Below are 21,388 nucleotides of genomic sequence, written 5' to 3' on the forward strand. Positions count from 1 at the left end.
ATTTCCATAATTATTAAAGGTGGTATTTAAAATTTACTAACCTCTCTTTGGAGTCCTCAGGTTCTGTATCCAAAATAAGAGATTATTGCCAATCCCACCAAAAGTAACTGTAGGAATTTCTTAACAAAAATGATGGTGTTGAAGACAAAGATACCAAATGGCAAATTCAGGAGCTCCTTTTTATTTAATAAAAACGACCAGTTAGGAAGAGGTGCAAGTACAGTCTTCAAAAATATAAAGTCCAGTACATGAGTTTATATAGTTTTCAGAGAGAAAGAACTGTTGTTCCAGCATATGAGATTCATTCAATCACCATACGCAAAAATATCATTTATTGGCCAATTATAAGCTAGGATCCGTAAGTCCATACCAAGACTGACCATGTGGGCCTAGAGGTCCTTTGATCCCTAATGCACTTGGTTTATACTGTAGCTGAAGTCTATCTTCTCTATCTTACATTCCAAAAGACACATGGTATGGCGTGAAACCACGTACAATTGGATATATAGGCTATTAAAAGTAAACATTCAGCACTTAATGAAATATATTTATCAAGTTACCATAAGGTATCTATGACATTTTATATAATTTCGTATATAACACTTTCTGTGATTCAGCTTTTTTCAATCATAACCTTGCACAAGAAACATTTTTTTGTGAACATTTTAGTGAATATTTCATTTAAAATATGCTGTATCAAGTACAGTGTCTTCATATAACAAAATATTTAGCCCACCCATTTTTCGTAAAAAATGGGTGTGACAAAGAAAAATCCAACACTTAAATTTTATACAGTATAACATTGAACAAGATTATAATCTAACAAATTAATTTTTGCTGTAAATATTGAAAACATATATGTCAAAGTCACCTGGACCTGCAGGTTCTCCCTTCCCTACACCAGGATAATCCACCCCTTCCTTGCCCGAGAGGCCACTTAGTTACTCATACAAGCCCAGGTAATCTCTCGTCTGGGCCACTGTAACTCATTCCTGAATGGTATATACTGACCTGTACCATCAGACCACTGTAGCTGGTCCAGACTGCTACTCCCCACCTGGTCTCCCTAAATTCACACATGCCAGAACACTATTGAGCAGCCTCCACTGGTGTCCAGTCTCTGCTTGCCTTTAGTTCAGATCACTCACTGTCATAGGAAGCTGTGAATGGCACTGCCCCTTCCTATATTAGGACAATGATCACGCCTTAAGCACAAAGTAGACCTCTCAGTTCAACATCTGCCCACCAGCAGGCTGTCCCATCTCTTTGAGCTCCCAGCAGCCTCTGCTTTTGGCCCTGGCTCGTCCCTGAGCTCATTCCCCAGGTTTTAAATGATCTTTCTTAATCAGGCAGGAAGACAAATTCCCTGGCAATTTTTCAAACATCTAAAACTCTCCAGGCTTTTTGTAAGAGTGAAGGAAACAGTATTCTTAAATATTTTAGAACCAAGCTATTAGTGACTCAGGGTTGGGGCGACTGCCATTTTTCTGTGGCTAAAGCTTTGCTGGTGTCGGAGCCTTAGCCAGAGGTGGTACCCACAGACAGAGATGGAGATGAGTAATAGCAGAGTAATAAATAAATAAACATAGTAATAAACTTCAGTAAGATCTCTTGTGGTGTCACTATCCGGCACTGGATGTTTCCAAACAGGGAAATACAAGAACATCATGAGCACTGGATACTGCTGTTAAAATGGTTTTCTTATTACAGGTAAATATTATAAGAGATTCACACACTTGGCCCTGCCTTTGGAGAATTTTGTCATTAGAACTGGAGTAAATTCTGGTAAGTGTATTTACCACAAAGTAGTTTTGGAGGCTAGGTTGTAACATAGATTGCATTGTGTTTAGCATTTTAGACATTCATTATTTGTTTTGTTGTGTATGGCTTTACTGAAGTAGATCATGGGCCCTATTTTTGTGACAACAAAACCACAAATGTGCCTGGGCACAAGTATATTTGCTAGTTTTGTGCCCCGCAAACAGAATATTTTTTGCCTGCATCATGGGGTATATTACAAAGGAAGCTTAACATACCAAGCATTTCTTTTCGTTAGCTGGCTTCATAAAAATTAACAAGTACAATCAGGCTTAACCGGTATCATGAAGGTGGCTATCAATTTGCAAAGTGTTGCTTTACAAGTTGATGGGCTTTGTTAATCAAGCTCTGTGTGGCTTCCTATAAAAGTGGCAGTGTTTGCAAAAATTTGCCTTTATCAGTACAATTCAAAAAAAGTTTGACTAAAATCATCAACTTCACTGAATTTTTTCTGTTGCTCAATATTTAGCTAATTAGTAATGGTGATAATATGATCAAAATAAGAACAGTAATTGGCTGCTCTGAGCATAGGAATTGTACTGGAGACATGCAGTACTGGCAGAAATTATGGAAACACTTCATTTATAAACACAGTTTGACAATTAATGCAATATCTTGCAACAATTTCTCTTTTTTGCTAAATAAATGTAATATATAATAAATGTAATATCTTAAAACAAAAGCGAATAAATATTTAGCATTTTTGTTAAACAAGTAATAACCATTACACCTTCCTATATACATTACTTTGTACCTTCATAATCGGGCAGTCTAATGTATCATACTTTTGGAAATATAATAATTAGCTTGAACATGAATTTCTTTGTCTAGTATTTTTCTACAGAAAATGAAAATATTCATACAAAGAAAACTTTTTTTTATTTTTTATTTTTGGCTTGTATGCTTTCTTTCAAATTATGAACAGTCACATAATGTTATTACCACTCGTGGTCAAGAAGATTACTGTTGCAAATATATTTTTAGAGATGAAAATGGCTCTGAGAAACAACAACAGAAGAAAGGGCACAGATAAAAGTTTTATAAGTACTAAACTTTTTAAGAGCAGCGTTTCTATAATTTGTGCCAATACTGTACTTAATTTGAAACATTTTTATATTGTCCTTTTTTCTTTTAACTTTCCTTCAGTGTTCTGTGCACAATTTAATAATCTCTCATTTCTTTTCAAATAGTTGTTCTCTATAATTTGTTGACATACCAAGCCCCAGATGCAGCAAGACTTCTTTTTTGTGGATTCATGTTTGCACTTGTGCTATTGTACGATTTATCGGCAGTTTGTATTTCAGGTAAGCCTATATTTTATATTATAGTAAAATGTACCTTACACATATACATTGTACATAAAATCAGTGTCAGCTGCAAATGTCCAGTGGGATATATTTCAGCATTACAGTATGTAATTGTGCAGAACTAATCTTAAATAATAATAGGCTTGTAAATGTTACATGTACAGCCTGCTTTCCTTTCAGAAAAGAACATTTCAAAATCACTGTTTCACTGAAATGTCAACACACACATGCATTCCATACATAAACACATATTTCAGTAAGAATGTCTGAAGGAACTCTACATGTGAACACACTCTTTTCTTGCTGTAGAGTAAGAACATTTGCCTAGATGCATGTTTACATGACTGGTCTGCAGGTCTTTATTGTAGATGCAGTAATGGTAAGGGTAATGAATCATGCTATTATATAGCCTTATATTTAATTAATAGCCTGGCGCCTGCCTAGTGCATAGATAATAAGCAATACAACTGACTTGCTATGGCATGGGTAAATAGGATAGGTAAGGCGAACGTTTAAAGTAGGTAGGCATGGCTATTTAAGAATTAGTATGGTAGGCATTGTATGGCATTTGAATGGTAATTCAAAAAATGTTACTTGATATTAGTTGAAGTAACTATAAATTGGGAAAAATGTCAGTCACATACAGTTTTTTGCTTAATCATTTAATTTCTGTAGCGTATTTTGTTTATTATTTAGTATTTTTTACATTTGCTTGTCAGGTGATTCATTTGATACATTGATAGGTGGAGATCTATTTGTCATTGTGGATTTCTCTCTGCTTGCTTATTAGTGCATTCCTGTGTTTCTCATTGTTGTCCATCTGTTTCTCATGTTTAAGCTCCTACACATCACTGTTTCACCTTACTGGTGTCCTCGTACAGCATCTGATCCTAGCGGCTTTATGTGCACCAAAAAGGCAAGACTGAGATGTGTCCACATGTATAAGTAACCAAATGCCGCAAACATTGTCCTTTTCTGTACTTGCAGGGATAAAGTTTTCCTCAGAGTATAAGTACCTAAATTACATCATTGAAGCAGAATTTTTCTTTCTGATTTTCGTACGTTCGGCGTATGGTTTCACAGCGGGTAAGTTGGCCTTTAAAACAATTCACACTAAACAATACCAAACATATACAGGTAGGCTAGTGCACAAAAATGTGAACACTTGGGTATACGAGGGACAGCAAATATGTGCCTATCATGCTCATGTGGCTCATCAGAGTAAGCAAATAACATCCAAATTCATCCCAGGGTTAGGGTGACAAAATGCAGTCCTGGAGGGCTGCAGTGTCTTCCCAATGTGTTTCTCCACTAAGTTTTTGATTGGTTACATAATCTACACGCCTTTTTCTCAAGGCCTTAATTGGCTGCTGACTGAAAGGAAACCACAAATACCTGCTGACACTTTGGCCCTCCAGGACTTCAGTTTGACACCCCAAGGATGGTATACTGTGAAGGCAGGTTAACATAGCCAGGGTTTCTTTGCATTAGCTGGCATGACAACTGTACTCAGGCTGAACCAGAATCATGAAGGTGGTTATCATCTTTCTTTGTTAATCCAGCTCCATGCACCTTCCATAGAAGTGCCAGTGTCTGTAAAACTGAGTCTATAGCAGTACAGCATGGACCATACTGGAGCAGCCTATTATTCACCTGCAGAAAAAAAGACTCATATGGACTGATATAGTGGATGGTTACAAAGAACATAAAACAATCATAATGTCAAAAGGCAACATTGTTGCTGTCAACAAAGCCAGGAACGCGGGTTGGTTAAAAAATAAAAAGCTAATAGAGTAAATGCGCTAATAGCTTATTGACTTTATCACTGCTAACAAAATCTACTCTCTCACTAATTGTCCTACAGATCAAATCAAAATGTATTTATATAGCATCACTTCACAAACAACCCTGGCCTAAACCCCCACAGGAGCAAGCCTGAAGTAGCAGTGGCAAGCTAAAACTACCTGTAACAGATAGGAAGAAACCTCTGAAGGAACCAGGGTCAAGGGGGTAAACCCATCCTCCTCTGGTCGGCTCAGGGTGTAGCTTTGTGACCAACATGGTCCGTCAGTCGATGTTCACGTTGATCAGATTAGTGGCAGCTAGATGACAATCCCGAGGTAGCGGCTCATGCGGCTACAGTTTATTTCTAATGTGATAACTGCACATTCTAGAGCTCCTAAACCTTAAACTTGATACAGGATATTTAAAATATTGCCTGAAACAATCATACCAAAGTTTATTCATAAACTCAGGAATTATGGGACTCAAGGCCATTGTCCTATAAATAAGGAAAGTATACAGTGCTGCTTGAAAGTTTAGGGATGGTCATTATTTTTGTATAAAATATTAAAATAAACTGATAAAGTCTGTATCTAAACCGCAATTTGTCATAAAGACATTCCAAATAAAGGACACAAACAAAAATATTATGTATTTTTATTATTTATTTAACAAAAACTCAGATTTCATGTGTGAAAAAATGTGAACCCCTTCAGTCAATAGCTCGTGGCACCTCCATTAGCAGTGATAACTTATAAAACAAATGTGCAATTAAATTATCATAAAAAATCAATCCATCATAGTCAGACAGTGGATTGAGGAGCATAGCGCTGGCATTATCCCTATTTCACGGCCTTCTCAGCCACCGGATCTGAATTCAGTAGAGTATTTATGGCATATTCTGCAAGAATGCCATAGACACTACTGTCCACTTAACCACAGAGCCACCAGCTGATTGACTTTCATGGAAGAAAATTTCTGGTGCAGATAGGACATGCTGGCCACAAGTTGTGGTACAAAACCTTATTCATTGGTTAACATTTATACGTCCATTTTTGATAACTAACTGTACATGAAAAGGTGGCTTTTTAATTTCTCTGTCACAAATATATGGATAGAATCACAATGCAAATACATGTTTTTAATAATTGTGTTGATAACAATCCATACATTCGTCAATTTCATTTAATTTTGATTGAATGCCAGGCAGAAAAAATGTGTTAACTGCCATAATATACCTTTCTCTAATATGTTAAGATCTAAAAGCACAAACAAGTCTGAGAATACAAGCTGCTTTAACACTGAGGCCTAACTAGGCCTATTTTCCCCATTATGTGGGGCCCTCAAATTTTTGCTGTTTTTGCCCCCTCATGTGTGTCTAGCATATTATTTTTTTCAGTAAAAAATTGTCCTCTCTGTTATTTTATTGTAGATTCATGTTAGGAGACTGTAAAATGGCAAATGGACAGAAAAGCCAAGAAAACTGAGAAACTTATTTTAAAATTTTATGAAATTTATTGATAAAACAATAAAAAATTGCAATTCAAATAAACACGACAGACCACACAAAATCAATAACTATATACAAAATATTCATATCAGAACTTAGCTATGCCACTGCTCAAAACAGTTTCTGTCCAAAATGAGGCAGGGGGCACTGTTGCTCAGGAGGTAAGGGGCGACATAGCTCAGGAGGTAAGACCGATTGTCTGGCAGTCGGAGGGTTGCCGGTTCAAACCCGGCCCTGGGCGTGTCGAAGTGTCCTTCAGCAAGACACCTAACCCCTAATTGCTCTGGCGAATGAGAGGCATCAATTGTAAAGCGCTTTAGATAAAAGAGCTATATAAATGCAGTCCATTTACCATTTACCATGTTGCTACTGCCAATATATATATAAGAATCCAAATTTTTGGTGAACTGAATATTTCAGCCTAAATTCGAGTCACTGTATTTTCACACGTTATATCTCACTCTCCATCACACTATTTATATTTTTGTTTATTTTTGTAAAATAAAGCTCTCCAAGACTGCCCCTAACGTGACAAAGGGTGGAAAGGTGGGGGGCGAGGCAGAGATTGTGAGACGCCAGAGCACCCAGCGAGACCCAGTAGCGAGAACAGCAGGCTTCTTGAACTTACAATTGAACTAGCAAGTACAGTACAAGAACAACCCACACAAAAAACGATAGGCTTTATCACTCAACAAAATTTAAAGAAAACAACCCAAGTACCTTATCTTGAAAGCCTCGAAAGACAAAGCAAGAGTGCCCATTGTTCACTGTACTGTTGTCTAGCCCTTACTACGTGCACAATTCCTGTTTATACTATGTGATTGTATTTATACATTTATACATACAAGTACATTTTTGCTAGAAAATATTGTCCAATAATTATTATACAGAATGTGCTTGGCACCTTTTTCTATATATATTTGGAACTACAATCTAGCTGGTTTCCAAATGCGCAAAGGTATATTGAGCAGAATTAGATTTTTATTTTTCATTTCACAAACAGTAAGTTAGTGTATAAATACTTACAAATGGGTTTAGCCATTCTTCTCAAACAGTTTCAAGCTATAAACCGGCACTGAAATAAAGCTTCTCCGATTTGCGTTTAGCATAGCACTCCAAACACACCTCCTCTCCAAACACGTGTCCAGCACCGGCTGGGCAGTAATTTTCGATGGTTGCCATCGAAGAAAAAATGGAATAATGTAATAAAATGGGAAAAAAAGCAAAAATAAAAAGAAAATAAAAGGCCTGTGTGTGCCTGCATCTTGCATTTCCTGGTTAAGATGGTGACTTAGAAAATGCAGCTGGGTGTCTGTGTGACATTCCTTGCATTTCTTCATCCCACAGTGCTCAGCAGATCTGCAGCCAGCAAAAACCAAAAGTGCGAGACGAACATAGCTGGCTCCTTTGTGTTGTAAATGATTAATACCAGAAACACTTCCCTCCAATTGGCACGTAGATAGAGAAATCTCAGACTGATTTAGCAAAAAGCAAGGGACTGTTCTTGTAGCCACAGAGCTTAGCTTCACAGCGCAATTTAAAATAAGTTTATACATGAAACGAGAGCAAAGTTATTAAGCATTAAATACAACATCCCCCCTTTTTCGTTGCCAGCGATGAGGTAGACTACAGGGGTTTAAATTAAAATGCATGCTACCTTTACATTAATTAAAGGCACTTTGTTCTGCAGAAAAAACTCCAAATAATTTTTTGTAAGACTTGTGATTGGAAGTGCATTGTGGGTTATGGTTTGCATTAATACCAATATCATCTATTTAAAACAGATCAGCTATAATTCTAATGGGAATTGATATTCTTTGATATTATTTATATAAAAATATATGTATATATTAAATCAAAGGGATTCACCAGCATCAGTTTATAACAAACATCTTTATTGTGTATCTTTTTGTATTTCAGTGTTTCTTTTGTGGTTTATTCTACCTGATTTGAAAAAATTGCTGGATTACTGGAAATCAGATTGGTGCAGTAAGAGATATGAATGTAAGTATAACATGCTATATTGCGATTCATGAAGGGCTGTTTTGATGACAATCTTGAATCCATATAATCGATATGGGTAACTATGGAGCAATGAGACTTGTGCATATACAGCGTCCTCAATAATGTTTTGGACAAAGAATTGATTTGGCTCTGTGCAACACAATTTTTGATTTGTAATCAAACAATTCACATGTGGTTACATTTCAGTTTCTCAGATTTTTAAAGGGTATTTTTATACATTTTGTAGCCCCCCCTCCCCCATTTCAGGTACCATAATGTTTGGGAAAAACGGCTTCAGAAATGTTTCCAATTTGTCAGGTGTGTTCAATTGCCTCCTTAGAGCAGGTATAAGAGAGCTTTACGTATCTGATCAAGATGCTAGGCTTTTGATTGCCTTTGGAGTCTGGTATTGGTGGTTGTCAACAAGAGGAATTGAGCCAGTGGAAGTCAAGGAAGCCATTATGAGGCTGAGAAATAAGAAGAAAAACTGTCAGAGACATAGGCCAAACCTTAGTCTTACCAAAAGCAACTGCTTGGAACATCGTTGAGAAGAAAAAGCTTGCTGGTGAGCTCAATCACAAAGTGCCTGGCAGGCTAAGAAGAATTCTGATCATAATGAAGAAAAACACATTTCTAAGCAATCAGAAACACTCTTCAGGAGGCAGGCTAGGATGTGTCAGTGATTATTGTGAGCAGAAGACCTCACAACAGAACTATAGAGGCTACACCGCAAGATGTGAACCACTAGTTGGCCACAAAAACAGTATGGCCATGTTGCAGTTCAAAGCCAAAAAACTAAAAATTATTGACTGACCAAGTCAATAACCTGACCTGAATCCACTTGATCATGCATTTCATGTACTGAAGAGAAACCTTAAGGCAGCTAGCGAAGATACTGAGCATCTGGTGATGTCTATTGTCACATATCATTTGCTTGGAGTCACAGACTGTGATAATGATAAGAGTAAAAATCACGACTACTTTCATTTACATAACATTACTATGTCTGAAATGGGGGATATGTATAAAATGTAGTTTGTACATGGCGAAACCATGTGTTTGTGTTTGTGTGTGTGTGTGGGGGGGGGGGGGGGTTGTAAGTAGTTAGGTAGGTAGTGAAGTATGTATGATGAACATAAACTAGAAAGGTCGTGTTAAACACTGAAAATGACTGTCACACTGTTACACACCACTGAGAGGGACAGAACAGCTGCACATAGGGAAAGTCGATAAAATTTTCTCTGGCAATCCATTTTTTAAGAGAGAGAGAGAGAGAGAGTAAAAATACAATTTTAGTCATTCACCTCCACCACAGGATTCTGGTTAAAAAACTAAAAGTAAAAATAAAAAACGTATTACATTTTTATTTTACACAGTTTTTCAGAGAAAAAAAGTTTTGTTTTTAACACAATAATTTTATTTCCTAAAAAGGTGAAAAAATTATTGGTGTTTTCGGTACTATCGGTACTACTATTTTCAGCACCTTCTGTTCACAAGAAAAAACTGCTGAGTGGTCTTTAATTGTGTTTCATGATATTAGTGATCATATTGGGGGAAGGGTCTTTCATTATTCTTCAATAAAGAATTGTCATGGTTCTGGGTGGTAGTGGCTATCCTTGGCCACTGGAGGACATCCTTGTCACTTCTTTCCCCTGATTGGGCTAATTGGGATCACCTGCTGTAGTTTTAAGCTCTTGCTGGCCTGCAGTCAGTGCTTTTGTGTCAACTTTGGTTACACATAAGCTGGTATTCTGTCAGTGTGTTTGTAACGTTTCAGTGCTGTAACAGTCTCTCTTCTTATTTTGAAGAGATCTCTGTTGTACTGAATGCTGAGACAATTGCACAATAATCTCTTACTCGGCATTACATTTTGGGTGCTTTTCTATCAATCCTCGTTTTGAGGGCTGTTTTCTTTAGTTGTCACCTTCTTTACACTCTCAGTTCTTTTTACGAGACAACTTTATTATATTCCTTTTTTCTGTTCAGTTTTGCCCTTTTCGCTGGGTAGTTTTTTGTTAGTATTTAACGGCAGGACTTACCGCCCAGAGGAGTATATTATTCTGTTCTGTCTAGTTTGAATACTCCTTGTCCTTAAGTTCTTTTCACCCTTTCACGGGTAGACTATTAGTCCTGTATAGCTGGGATATTCTCCCTAAGGAGTATTTATTTTTCTGTTTGTTTACTATGTCCCCTTCCTCTAGTCTTTCAAGACCTTGTGGTTACTCTACCCCGTGTGGATAGCTTTCAGATTCCCGTTCAGTCGTGTCTGGTTCTCCGAACACCCCCCCCCCCCCCCCCACAAGAATCTGTCAAAATCCTTCAGATTATTTGGTCTGCATGTGTAGACTACCCTCAATGTCAAGGACTTCTACTTTCTGACCCCTGGACTTTCCACCTCTGAAAACAACCCCATGAAATTAAAGATCCAGAAGAGTAAATCACCATAGGTGTGAAATTATTCTCAACATCCTTCCTCTGACACCGATCCAACCGCTGGCCAAAAAGCTGAACTCTGATTGGATCTAGGTGCTCCGGTCAGATGAGACCTGAAATTAGATTTTTAGCCAGGAGGCTGAAGCCAGCTTTCCTTTTCCTTCCCACTCTTTAGTGGTATGGACGCCGGTGCCCACAGAATTTGGATACACCATATATCCAGGATTTATTAAGATAAATTGGCATCAGCCTATAGAGTTAAAGGGGTGTGTCTATCTTCCAATTGATCAGGGAATGTGGCTACCGAAAGGTGTTCAATTTCCATTAATTAGCGCTAGGAAAAAGAAGATTGGAACATTGTCGAAAACAGTGCACCAGTAAATTTAAAAAAACATTTCAATACAGAATAAGGTACAGTTCATCAATGCATTCTATCGAAGTAATCCTGATGGTTATATGTGTAAGGGGACTGGACTGGACAAAAGTCTAAAATAATGTATTGACAACTATTATATCAATAAACCACAGCATAGCACTAAGTATGAGGTCTTTATTTTAGACCATTTTGATGCAGGGTCCCGAGAATATAAATCCAGAAATCTTCCTGTTGTAGTAACTGTTTTTCAAGATCACCATCTCTAGAAGGGAGTTCCTTTTTGATACCTTGAAATTTGAAATGTGTTAAATCATGGCCATTTTTGTTTGAATGAATTGCTACTGGATAAGGTTGGTTGTTGCACCTTATGGAGCTAATGTGTTCGCTATTCCATTGTTTAAGAGCCCTTTTTGTTTTTCCCCACATAGGATAAATTGCATAGACTACGTATGTAGAAGCACATGTTATGATATCCTTAATGATATGCTGTGTTTTAGGGATTTGATAAATAGTTAATTTGACAATTGTTTAAGTGTCTTAAGCTTATACTTTGAGCTCTTGCATCACTATAGTGCCTCCTTTATCAGCTGGCTTGATTACAATGTCAGCATTATTTGCAAATTTTTAGGCTTTTTTCTCAAAAATGGACACATTTTGATGTCTAGAGTGACATCAAATTGATTAACATCTTGCTCACCCAATCTGCAAACTGTTATAATGGATGACCTGGTGGAAATGGGGCAAAATACACCTTTTGGCCTGAGGGGCATGTTTGTATTACCGCTAGAATCAGGAACAGGTTTGTTAAAAATTTTTTTAAAAAAAACTTGTTTCAATTTAATCTTTCTGAAGAACTTAAAAAGATCTATTTGAATATCAAAATGCCTTTTTTTTGCAAACAGATACAAATGACAATTCTTTAGACAGTACAGAAACTTGTGGCTCAGAAAGTAACTTACTTGACAGATTGATTACTATGTCCTGCCATAATTTTTTAATCAATGGATGCTGATGGGTTTGGGTGTATGGTATTCCTCTTCCCCTTCCCCTGCCAACATTTCATCTGTTTTAGGGATTTCAGTCGTGGTGTCCCCTCATACCTAATAAAGAAGACACTGAGTGCAGAATGGAATCACTGTCTTGGTAGTCATCTCCAGTGGACATGGAGTTTTTTCTAGGTAGCTGTCGTCACAGTCCTGTACAGTTGGAGGGCTGTTGATCTTGGCTTTCCCATTGGTAGGCTGTCCTTCACTGGTAGTCAAGGAAGTTTTGTTTGTAGTTGCTCAATTTGATGGCCTGGAGATGTTCTTTGTATTCTGAAATGGATTTCTTCAGGGTCTCACTGAACTTCATGAATTGTGAGCCATCTTTCGTTTTTCAAAGAATTCTCTTGTTGTGCCATTGCCATCTTAACTTTTTCTGAATCTTTCTGCACCTGTTCTATTATCAAGAGCATGAGGTCAAATAAGCATTTATTAAGGATTTCTCCCCATTTTTTAACAAAGGTAGCATCCTGGTTACGCAGGGTTGGAGCCTTCTGTTTATGGAGGCCTCTCGGGATTTACTTGTTTCTTCAGTATTGACTGAGTGTGGAGCCATGAAGCAAGAGGCGTATTCTTTTGGTGCAGTCATTCCAGCTTAATGACCATGTCATCAGTCATTGTGGTGCCCGTACTGGATGAGGGAAATAGGATGCAGTCAGCTTCCTCTTAGGTGAATTCCAAGATGCTTTCATAGTTATTGATGAGCTAGTTGTCAGCGTCAGTGCAAGAATCCAGGGTGCTAATTTCATTTGGAAATGGCTGGTTGAATAAATTAAATTGTGCATATTCACATATTGAAATAATGGTAGCTGCCATGCTTATGTTCAGAGGCATGTTTGTTCAAGCAGCATTCATGTACAAGTAAATGACCTGCTTCCCCATCTTAAATTTGTCTGAATTTGTCTGTAGGATATGGGTCACAAAAACAACCTGCTATTTTGTTATCCATTGTAGGCAATTGACCCTTCGAGTAGGATGCTATGTGTGATAATATCCTACTGAAGCACACACACTTTAGGCAAAATATCTTGCATAATTGGAGAAAGGCATGGTAGTTTTCTGCTGTCTCCATTTTAGGGCTGCAACTAACAACAATATTTATAATCAATTAATCTGATGATTATTTATTTATTTTTCGATCAATCGATTAGTTGGTTTGCAAAATGTTTACTTTTGTTTCTGGAAATATACAAAAACTTTATATTCAACAACTAAGAAGATGAAAGTTATGAGATAAAACCATGCAAATGTATGCTATAAAGCATCTGTGCATAATAATAAAGGTTTTTATAAAGTGCATATAGCAGCATGTCTTTATAATATGGGGCATGCCCCACCAAGGCATATCTTGGCTGGATGGCATACCTGCCATCCCAATGTTCAAAGACAAATAAGTTATTTGAAGTCTGCAGTTTAAAAGGAGCTCTACTGTTAGATGAAAAATGAAGATTCATCCATTTTCTAACCACTTGATCCAGATCAGGGTCGCAGTGGCAATAGTGAAGATGGAAACTTAAATGTTTCCCTTACTGGTGGCTGGCATCTTATAACTGGGTCACTTTGGGGATTCCCCCTCCAACTAGGGTTGTCAAGTGATGGCTTGATATTCGAATGCTGTTTCAACTGTAAAAAGACAATGACATTAGAGTGTGAAAATTAACACTTAAATCTGAAAGGGAAAAAAATGCAGTGTGACTATTACAACGGTCTTCCTTTCAACTTGGGGTTTGTTAAACTGAAAATAAATCTTGCTCCTATTCTGTTGAAAGTCACTTGACTGACGCTGCACTTTCATTTAATACCTTGTTCCCACACATAATCTCGTCCACTGGGGAAATAGTGGATAAAAAGAGATCAGTACCGGTCTCTTTGCAAGTGAACCATCTGGGGTTTCCAGCAAATAACCTGCAGGCCTGACATAAAAGGCTTAAGCAGTTAAGTTAGTTTAACATTTTACTTTTTCCACGCTAGCTTTTGGAAGTTAATTGTGCTTTGGGAGGATAACGTTAAAGCTATGCTGATTTTAGGTCCCTTTCCAAAAGGTCCAAGAAGGTACCTTTCTGTTTTTAGTAGCAGTTTATTGTAAATTATCCCACTCAAAAAATTTTTTTTGCCAAATTTCTTAAAACTGGCATAATTTTATATAAGCAAAGGCATTATAAAGGTGTGCTGTATGTAGATCTTAAAAGCCATCTTAAATGTTTATGTTAATGTTTTCTTTTTCAACCTGATTGCGTTTATATCTATGTTCAAAAATTCCTATGCTAGTTATGTCTCTTGTTGTATTGGTTTCCTGTCCTATGGGCATAACGTTTAATGCATATTAAACATATTTTAACATGAAACGATATTCAAATGCCAACATTGACAGCCCTACCTCCCTCCAATCAGGGAAAAAGCATTTTTTGGGATTGGAATAAGACCTCATCTGAACCTTCCCATGCCCTGGGTGACACAGTCAGTCATTTTGTGTCGTCCTAAAGGCGCTGCCGGCTTCAATCACAGTGTGGTGCTTTAACTGGCACCATTTGGTCCACACGTCTGCCAGTCAGCTGCTTCTTTTCACACCACAGCCATGCACACACAGAGCAGGGATGATGGAGACCCATTCATACGCTGCCGGCCACAGTCAGCATTGGCATGGGCTGGATTCGATTTGAGACCGTGGTGTTCACTCATGCTCTACAAGCGCCACTTTTACTGAGGGAGCTACCCAGCAGCCCCACGCATAACTTTCTTGTTTTGAACTTATATTCAAAACTCAGAGTTCCCCCCATTTACTGAACAAGTCATTTGCAAAGGGTCATATGTCAGCTTCATCAGTATAGCAAATTCAAATGATAAGCCAGAGCCTGAGGACCCTGTCATATCATTCAAGCTGACATTGTTCAACTGAAATCAGGTCTATGGCTGGCAATACATTAAACATGCCAACTCATTTGACACAGCATCACCAGAATGTGGCTGTTACTGGAGTGAGATAAAAACAGACTGGAGTGCAAGTGAGGGGAATGCCCTCCCTTCTCCTAATCTATGCATCAGGGGAGAATTTTTGTGCCAATTGGTGAGGTGGAGAAGGCTGGTCAGACAAGGACTGGCTTAACTAAAAGCTGAAAATTTTTCTTATTTAATTTGCCTTATACTGTTGGAAGTAGGGCTAAGCACTACAATACTGTTATTAAAAGATTCATGGTTTCAGTCTCTTTATAATAAAATCAAGCATGAATATGTTAGGAGGTACTGAGGCAACCTGGAAAGTTTACTACTGCTTATTTGCTGATATTTCTAAATCCCGCCAATAGTAATTTTACCTTCAGGCAAAATATTTTCCATGTAACAAAACCAAATCACATCACTTTGGTTTCCGCTTGAAATTAGCACTGCTTCTAAAATGCAGATTTCAACTGTTAGGATTCGACAACCATTATCTATATAGACATTTAGATGTGTGTTTCCTCTAGAAGGTAATGAAGGTTTGTAGAGAGATACATGTGCCTAGATAAGTGAGATAAATAATGACTTTTGAATGCCCCATGGATGTTTCCTTTGATGTTTGTGGAGGGGAGAGCAGAGAGAGAGAGAGAGCATTCCCGAGGTCAAAGCAGAGCAAGCTCCCCAATCACAAGTGACACTGCCTGGTCTGTGAGTTTGCCAGGTCAAATTATATTGTCTGTTTCTCAAGAGGTGTTAATCTAAAAACTAGATATACAGAGTACTGAACCAAGACTTTGTGTACTGTTGCGTATACAGACACAACTGAGGGTTGGAAATATGAATGATAGTGATCTGTGAACTCTCACCTCACCAATCCAAAGCTACATGAATATTGCAGCAAAATGTCATTTGTCGAAGATGTTTATATCACCATTCATAGCCAGAGAACTGTAATATATACGGTAAATATAACATTTTATTTTTCTAACTTAATGGCATCACATTTCTTTCAGATTTAGGTGGGAAAGTCCTTGAGGTGCTTAAGTACATTATTGATTGTACATTCTACCCTCTATTCCTGGACTTCTTCTCAGAAAAGGATAAAGGTATGGAATTTGGTATTTGTTGACATTGATATTTGTTTAATCATTTTTTCTCTGCTTGATTAAGCTTTGTAAGGTTTGATGTATTATGCATAGCTTAAGACTGACAGAACATTACATTCTTCTTTGCCTAAAGAACATATGTGTGTAAGCTTGAGAGTCATACTGGGGAAATCACTTTTATTTATTACACATTATTACATTTGTATTAAGTTACATCTCTGCAACATCACCCGCTCCTTCTGTTCACATCACAGCCCACAAGCCAAGCTTAGTACTGATGTGAGTCAGAGAAAGACTCTGCATCATCTGCAGCTTTAGCAAGCAAACTGCAGGTTTCTGATTGACCAATAGGGGTCAATGAGAGCAACGTGGATCCTGGCTGACTGAAGCCTCCCACGAATTTTGGTAATGCTACTTCCAGTTATACAAGCATGCATAATGGGATTTTATACCAGAACATGGGGCCCATCCATGCACTCACACAGTGCCTTACAGAGCTGGCTGCTGGCATAAATGCTCTATGTGGTCGTTTAGGGCCACAACAGTCCGTGGACCACACAATTCAAGTTTTCAATGTTCTTTTTGTGTGTTTTTGATAGACATTTTAATTCTGCATTATTCACAGGGTGTAAATTGCTTTTTCGATACTGTTGTTCTGGCACCGTGGTCGATGAAACCCCCACCCCTGTGAGGCTTAAAAACATTAAATACATTATTCCAGTGTATTAAATAAATAAAATGTACTTTTAGATGTGACTACAACAGATTATCGAGTTCACTGTAAATTCACATTTCCACTGCTTCGCTGGTTTGAGCTGCCATTAATTTAACGTAAGTGAGAAGTCTGCAGAAAAAGCAAAGACCCATGGGATAGCCTTCCAGCTGAAGGATGCATCAGACATTGCCTTCAAATATAACCAAAATAAGGCACCTCAGAAGGATGCATTTTTTGATGACTTTGGTTTGTGACATGCCTACAAAGGACAAGTGTGAAGGGTGTCAAGGGTGCCCCAGCAGGGAATTTTGTACATGGACTTACGACTAGGCTGTCCTATAGCTGGCTCCACATATCTCACTCCCAGTATTACATTATTAATCACTGCACAGACTAGTTTGCTAAAATATGTGGCATTACCAACACAAATTTACAATCCTGGGAGAATAATTGTAAGTAAATTATTTTGCTTATATTTTTAATGTCATTATTTTAAAGTAACTAAATTATTGTATCTGTAATACTATAATGTAATATAATATAATATTTAATGCTTCATATATGGAAATCTAGCCCAATAAAATCTATCTTAAAGGCATACTACGCAGGATTTTTAGCCTTGCTGTAAGGCTGCATTTACAATCAAAGTCGCATCCTTCTCTGTCTTCAGCCTCTCCCACTTACCTTGAGGACCCCACCCAATGTAGCTAGCTGGATGGGTAACGTTAGTACTGTGAAAAGTGCAGTCATGCACAACAGTAAGAAGGCAAATCTGATTATAGCTTAATTAATTCCATTATGTTGAACGTAATAGTAGTCTTATTGTTGGAACTTTTATTTATTAAATTTCAGATCCTTGTGAAAGCAGCTTTATTGTGTCTAGCTTCACACTGCAGGTAACGTCACTTACAGGTCCAACAGAAAACAAGCCAACCACATTAATTTTCATCCCCTTGACAAATTTCAGCAGACGCCGCCGAGGATAAAGCAGTTCAGTGGTTAACTCTAGTTCTTGAAAGAGCCCTGTCAACTTGTCCTTTTGCTTTGCTGTATCTGGACTTCTTTGCTAGCTAGCTAGCAACAAGCACTCCACTGAAACCTAATCCCACCCCACAGGCCCTTCAGCCACACCCACCCCTCCTAACATACGAAAGTGCCACACCTAGAAATGTCCCAAACACATTTTAGAATAACAAATACAGGTAAAGATGCACAAAAGACAGAGGTTTCCAGTGCATCATATGCCTTAGTATGGTTATGATATTTTCTTGGTTAAAAAAACCTGCATAGTATGCCTTTAATTCAAATTATGGAATCATTTTATCATTTTTTTATTTTGTCTACGATCAAATAATTTGCTCTTAACTTCAACGAACTGATATGTGTTTCTGCAGAACACCCTGCACTGATGTGTTTCGTTGTATTCCTCTTCATCCTGAATGCAATACTGGCTTTTGACCACAGGAGTAATTTACCTGGTACAGTATCATTTAATCAATTAATTTGACTCAATCATGGAGCTTAATATTCCGTGTCCACAAAAACAACCAGTTTGAATTATTTGTATTTCACCATCTTTGTTTTTATAATTTAACTTATATTAAGAAATATGACTTACAACAAATAGATATTTTTCTGTATAAGGAGTAACTGTAGGAACGGAAAAAGAATAATAAAAAGGTGAAGATTGTTAAATGACAAATCATTCAAAATTATATCTACATTTTCATGCAAGTAAAAAATAATTTGCTGTAAAAAAATTAATTTTTTCCTTCAAGTGTGGTGAGTATTTTTGCCTCAAACTTATATACTTACTAAAACAGGCCTCATTGCTTTTTAGGTGTACCTCATATCCTAGTATTTGTGTTTGGTTCTACTGTCCTAAGTGTCCTTAATTCAGCTGCTCTAGCAACAGAAGTCTTTCTGAAAGCAGGTGAGTACAGCAAACACCATTTTACATCTTAATGAAAACATCTGTAGTAATTGTTCCCTTTGTGTATTCTGCATTCTGATCTAAAATTTAAACCTACTGCTTAATGTATGTCATATTTTGTACTGCCAGTGCATTCATAGGTGTTAAATTTTTAATGTGACCACTCTGAGAACTGTGACTACACACGTGCTAACTCACGAAATCACAAGGCCAAACCGTGGGATTCTCAGTAAGGATTTCTGTAAATATATATTTATTTTCAGAAAAAGGAAAGCGAATTGTGGAAGATCTCCGGGTATTTGTCTTGCCCCTTGAATCTTTCTTTTTGATCTGTTGGCTAGTTTTACAGACCTATGCATACTGTAAGTATCCTTTGGAAATATTACTAACATTTGGCATATTTCAAATATGGCTGACACATACATATTACTCAAATTCCAACAAATTGGAAAGAAAGTGATGCATGCATGAATGCATTATTGTGATATGTAGCTAAATGCTTTGTTACTTTCTGGAATGCAGGTATGCAGGATAAAATGTAAGTAGAAACTACCTGTAGCACATGCATTTAGCATAAATGATGAGTACATTTATCTGTTCTAGATCCTTTTAAGCATCCTTAGATCCTTTGATTTTTCCCATTTTGTGGTCATTATATTATTTCTAAATATTCTATATTAAAAGCTTCAATGTTTCAAAATTGCATCAATGTTTTAGTATGTTTTAAGCTTAGTTGTTAAAATTTAGTTATAATGAAAAATCTTAGTGGTATTGTGATAAATAAGTGGTACTGTGTCTCAATCTCTAAATTCCTGTTACTGTTTGTTGTAACACTGTCATTTCATTTTTACGTAGGAGAAAACAGTTGAGGCTCATTGTCCAGAGCTGCAAAACTAAAGGGCAATCTCAGACATCATCTCTGCAAAATCGGGTGTGTTGTTATGAGAGAAGTGCTAAGCTAATCAAAGATGTTTTTCTTTCTTAGAAATGACCATGCAGTCTCCTGATGTTGTGGCTGTGCTTGTGCTATACTTAAGTGATATCGACTGTTCTTGCTTGAGGCTGTGAACAAAGAGCAATTAATTTTCCGGCTGACTTGTTGCATAGTACTTCTGTAGCGAATATGGTTTAGTTTGCTAACTAGGCTCTTCCCCCTGCTACATCATCATGTCCATGAAAGAGGTCACCTGTCAGGGAATTTGAGGGAGAATGAGCATAAACACATTGCGTCTGTTATAGCGCCCCCTCCATGGTAGACATGGGTCTTTATTGGTTTCTAAGATGGCTGCACACGCCGCAACTTACCCTCTAAATTTGGTGTTTGTACTTTTTTTCTTTCTTTTTTTGCAGAATCAGTTTTAGACCTGGAAAAAAAAAAATAATAATAATAATAATCCTAGAAAAAACATTGGGGTTTTTACGCACTTCATGATTAGACCCCTGAAAATCCCACTACACTGATTCAAGTCAAAGTGAACGTGTGCATCTCTTTAATATTCAGATATTCTGACTTGTAGCTGAAGTTCATATGTAGGTTTCTAACATGAAGTTCTCATATGTACGTGATGTTTTCCATTCATAATTTCAATATTGTTTCTCTTTGTGGATGCCGGAGGAAGCCCTAGAGATGCTCTATCTCCCTGAATATGCAGTAGACATGCAGGAGGTATTTTCTGAGTCAGTCTGTCCACAAGGGAGAATTCCTGCTGTGCGCAATACAACTAATTCTAGTGTAGAAACATAGTTAAGATACTGGGAAGTGTGGTGCACAGCAAAGCATACAGGGAAATGTGGTGCACAGACCGGATATTGCTTTTCCATACAGCTGTTTAGGTCATTTTAAGTCATGTAGTATTTTAAGAATGGGACAGAGTCTAGGAGGATCAGGGGTGAAAAAGCAAGAATCTCAATATGGGCCCTAATCTCGGCCATCGCTTTCAAGTGATCTTCCATTTTATCCCAAATAGAGTCTTATTATTATGTATGCAGAGAAAGGTCATTTTACCTTTCAAATGAAAACAAAATGAAAAAAGTCCTGCTGCACTGACTTGAGTCAAAGTGTACATGTGTGCATCTCTTTAATATTCAGATATTACGACTCGTCCCTCATGTGTAGGTTTCCAATATGAAGTTCTCGAACTTAAGTGATGTATTCAATTCATAATTTCAATATTGTTTCTCTTTGTAGAAGCCAGAAAAAGCTGTAAAGATGGTACGTCTCTCTCATGCTGCACACACAAGCAGAAAGTACTTTCTTTGTAGTTTTTCTATCGTAGAAACATAGTGAAGAAGTTGAATGTGCAAAACATACTGGGAAATATGGTACACGAACCAGATGTTATTGTTCTATACAGCAGTGTAGACCATTTTAGCTTAGCTAGTATTGTTGGAATGGAACAGAGTTCAGGGTGAAAAACAAGGAGCTCA

At 37.4% G+C, this 21,388-nt stretch overlaps 1 protein-coding gene across 1 annotated transcript in view; it reads left to right on the forward strand.

Annotated features, from left to right (window-relative positions):
* The first annotated feature begins 1,717 nt into the window (after positions 1–1,717).
* LOC118213379 overlaps positions 1,718–21,388 on the forward strand; it is a 73,828-nt gene continuing 54,157 nt past the window's right edge. Inside the window, exons 1-11 of the mRNA XM_035392297.1 lie at positions 1,718–1,785; positions 3,009–3,122; positions 4,113–4,211; positions 8,338–8,421; positions 16,221–16,313; positions 18,423–18,506; positions 18,869–18,961; positions 19,225–19,323; positions 19,484–19,499; positions 19,817–19,892; positions 21,150–21,173. Of these exons, the coding sequence (XP_035248188.1) occupies positions 3,074–3,122; positions 4,113–4,211; positions 8,338–8,421; positions 16,221–16,313; positions 18,423–18,506; positions 18,869–18,961; positions 19,225–19,323; positions 19,484–19,499; positions 19,817–19,892; positions 21,150–21,173 (717 nt within the window). The 5' untranslated portion in view covers positions 1,718–1,785; positions 3,009–3,073. The remainder of the gene's footprint in view (positions 1,786–3,008; positions 3,123–4,112; positions 4,212–8,337; positions 8,422–16,220; positions 16,314–18,422; positions 18,507–18,868; positions 18,962–19,224; positions 19,324–19,483; positions 19,500–19,816; positions 19,893–21,149; positions 21,174–21,388) is intronic.

The sequence above is a fragment of the Anguilla anguilla genome, chromosome 14 (assembly GCF_013347855.1).
Source record: "Anguilla anguilla isolate fAngAng1 chromosome 14, fAngAng1.pri, whole genome shotgun sequence".
NCBI classification, from domain to species: domain Eukaryota; kingdom Metazoa; phylum Chordata; class Actinopteri; order Anguilliformes; family Anguillidae; genus Anguilla; species Anguilla anguilla.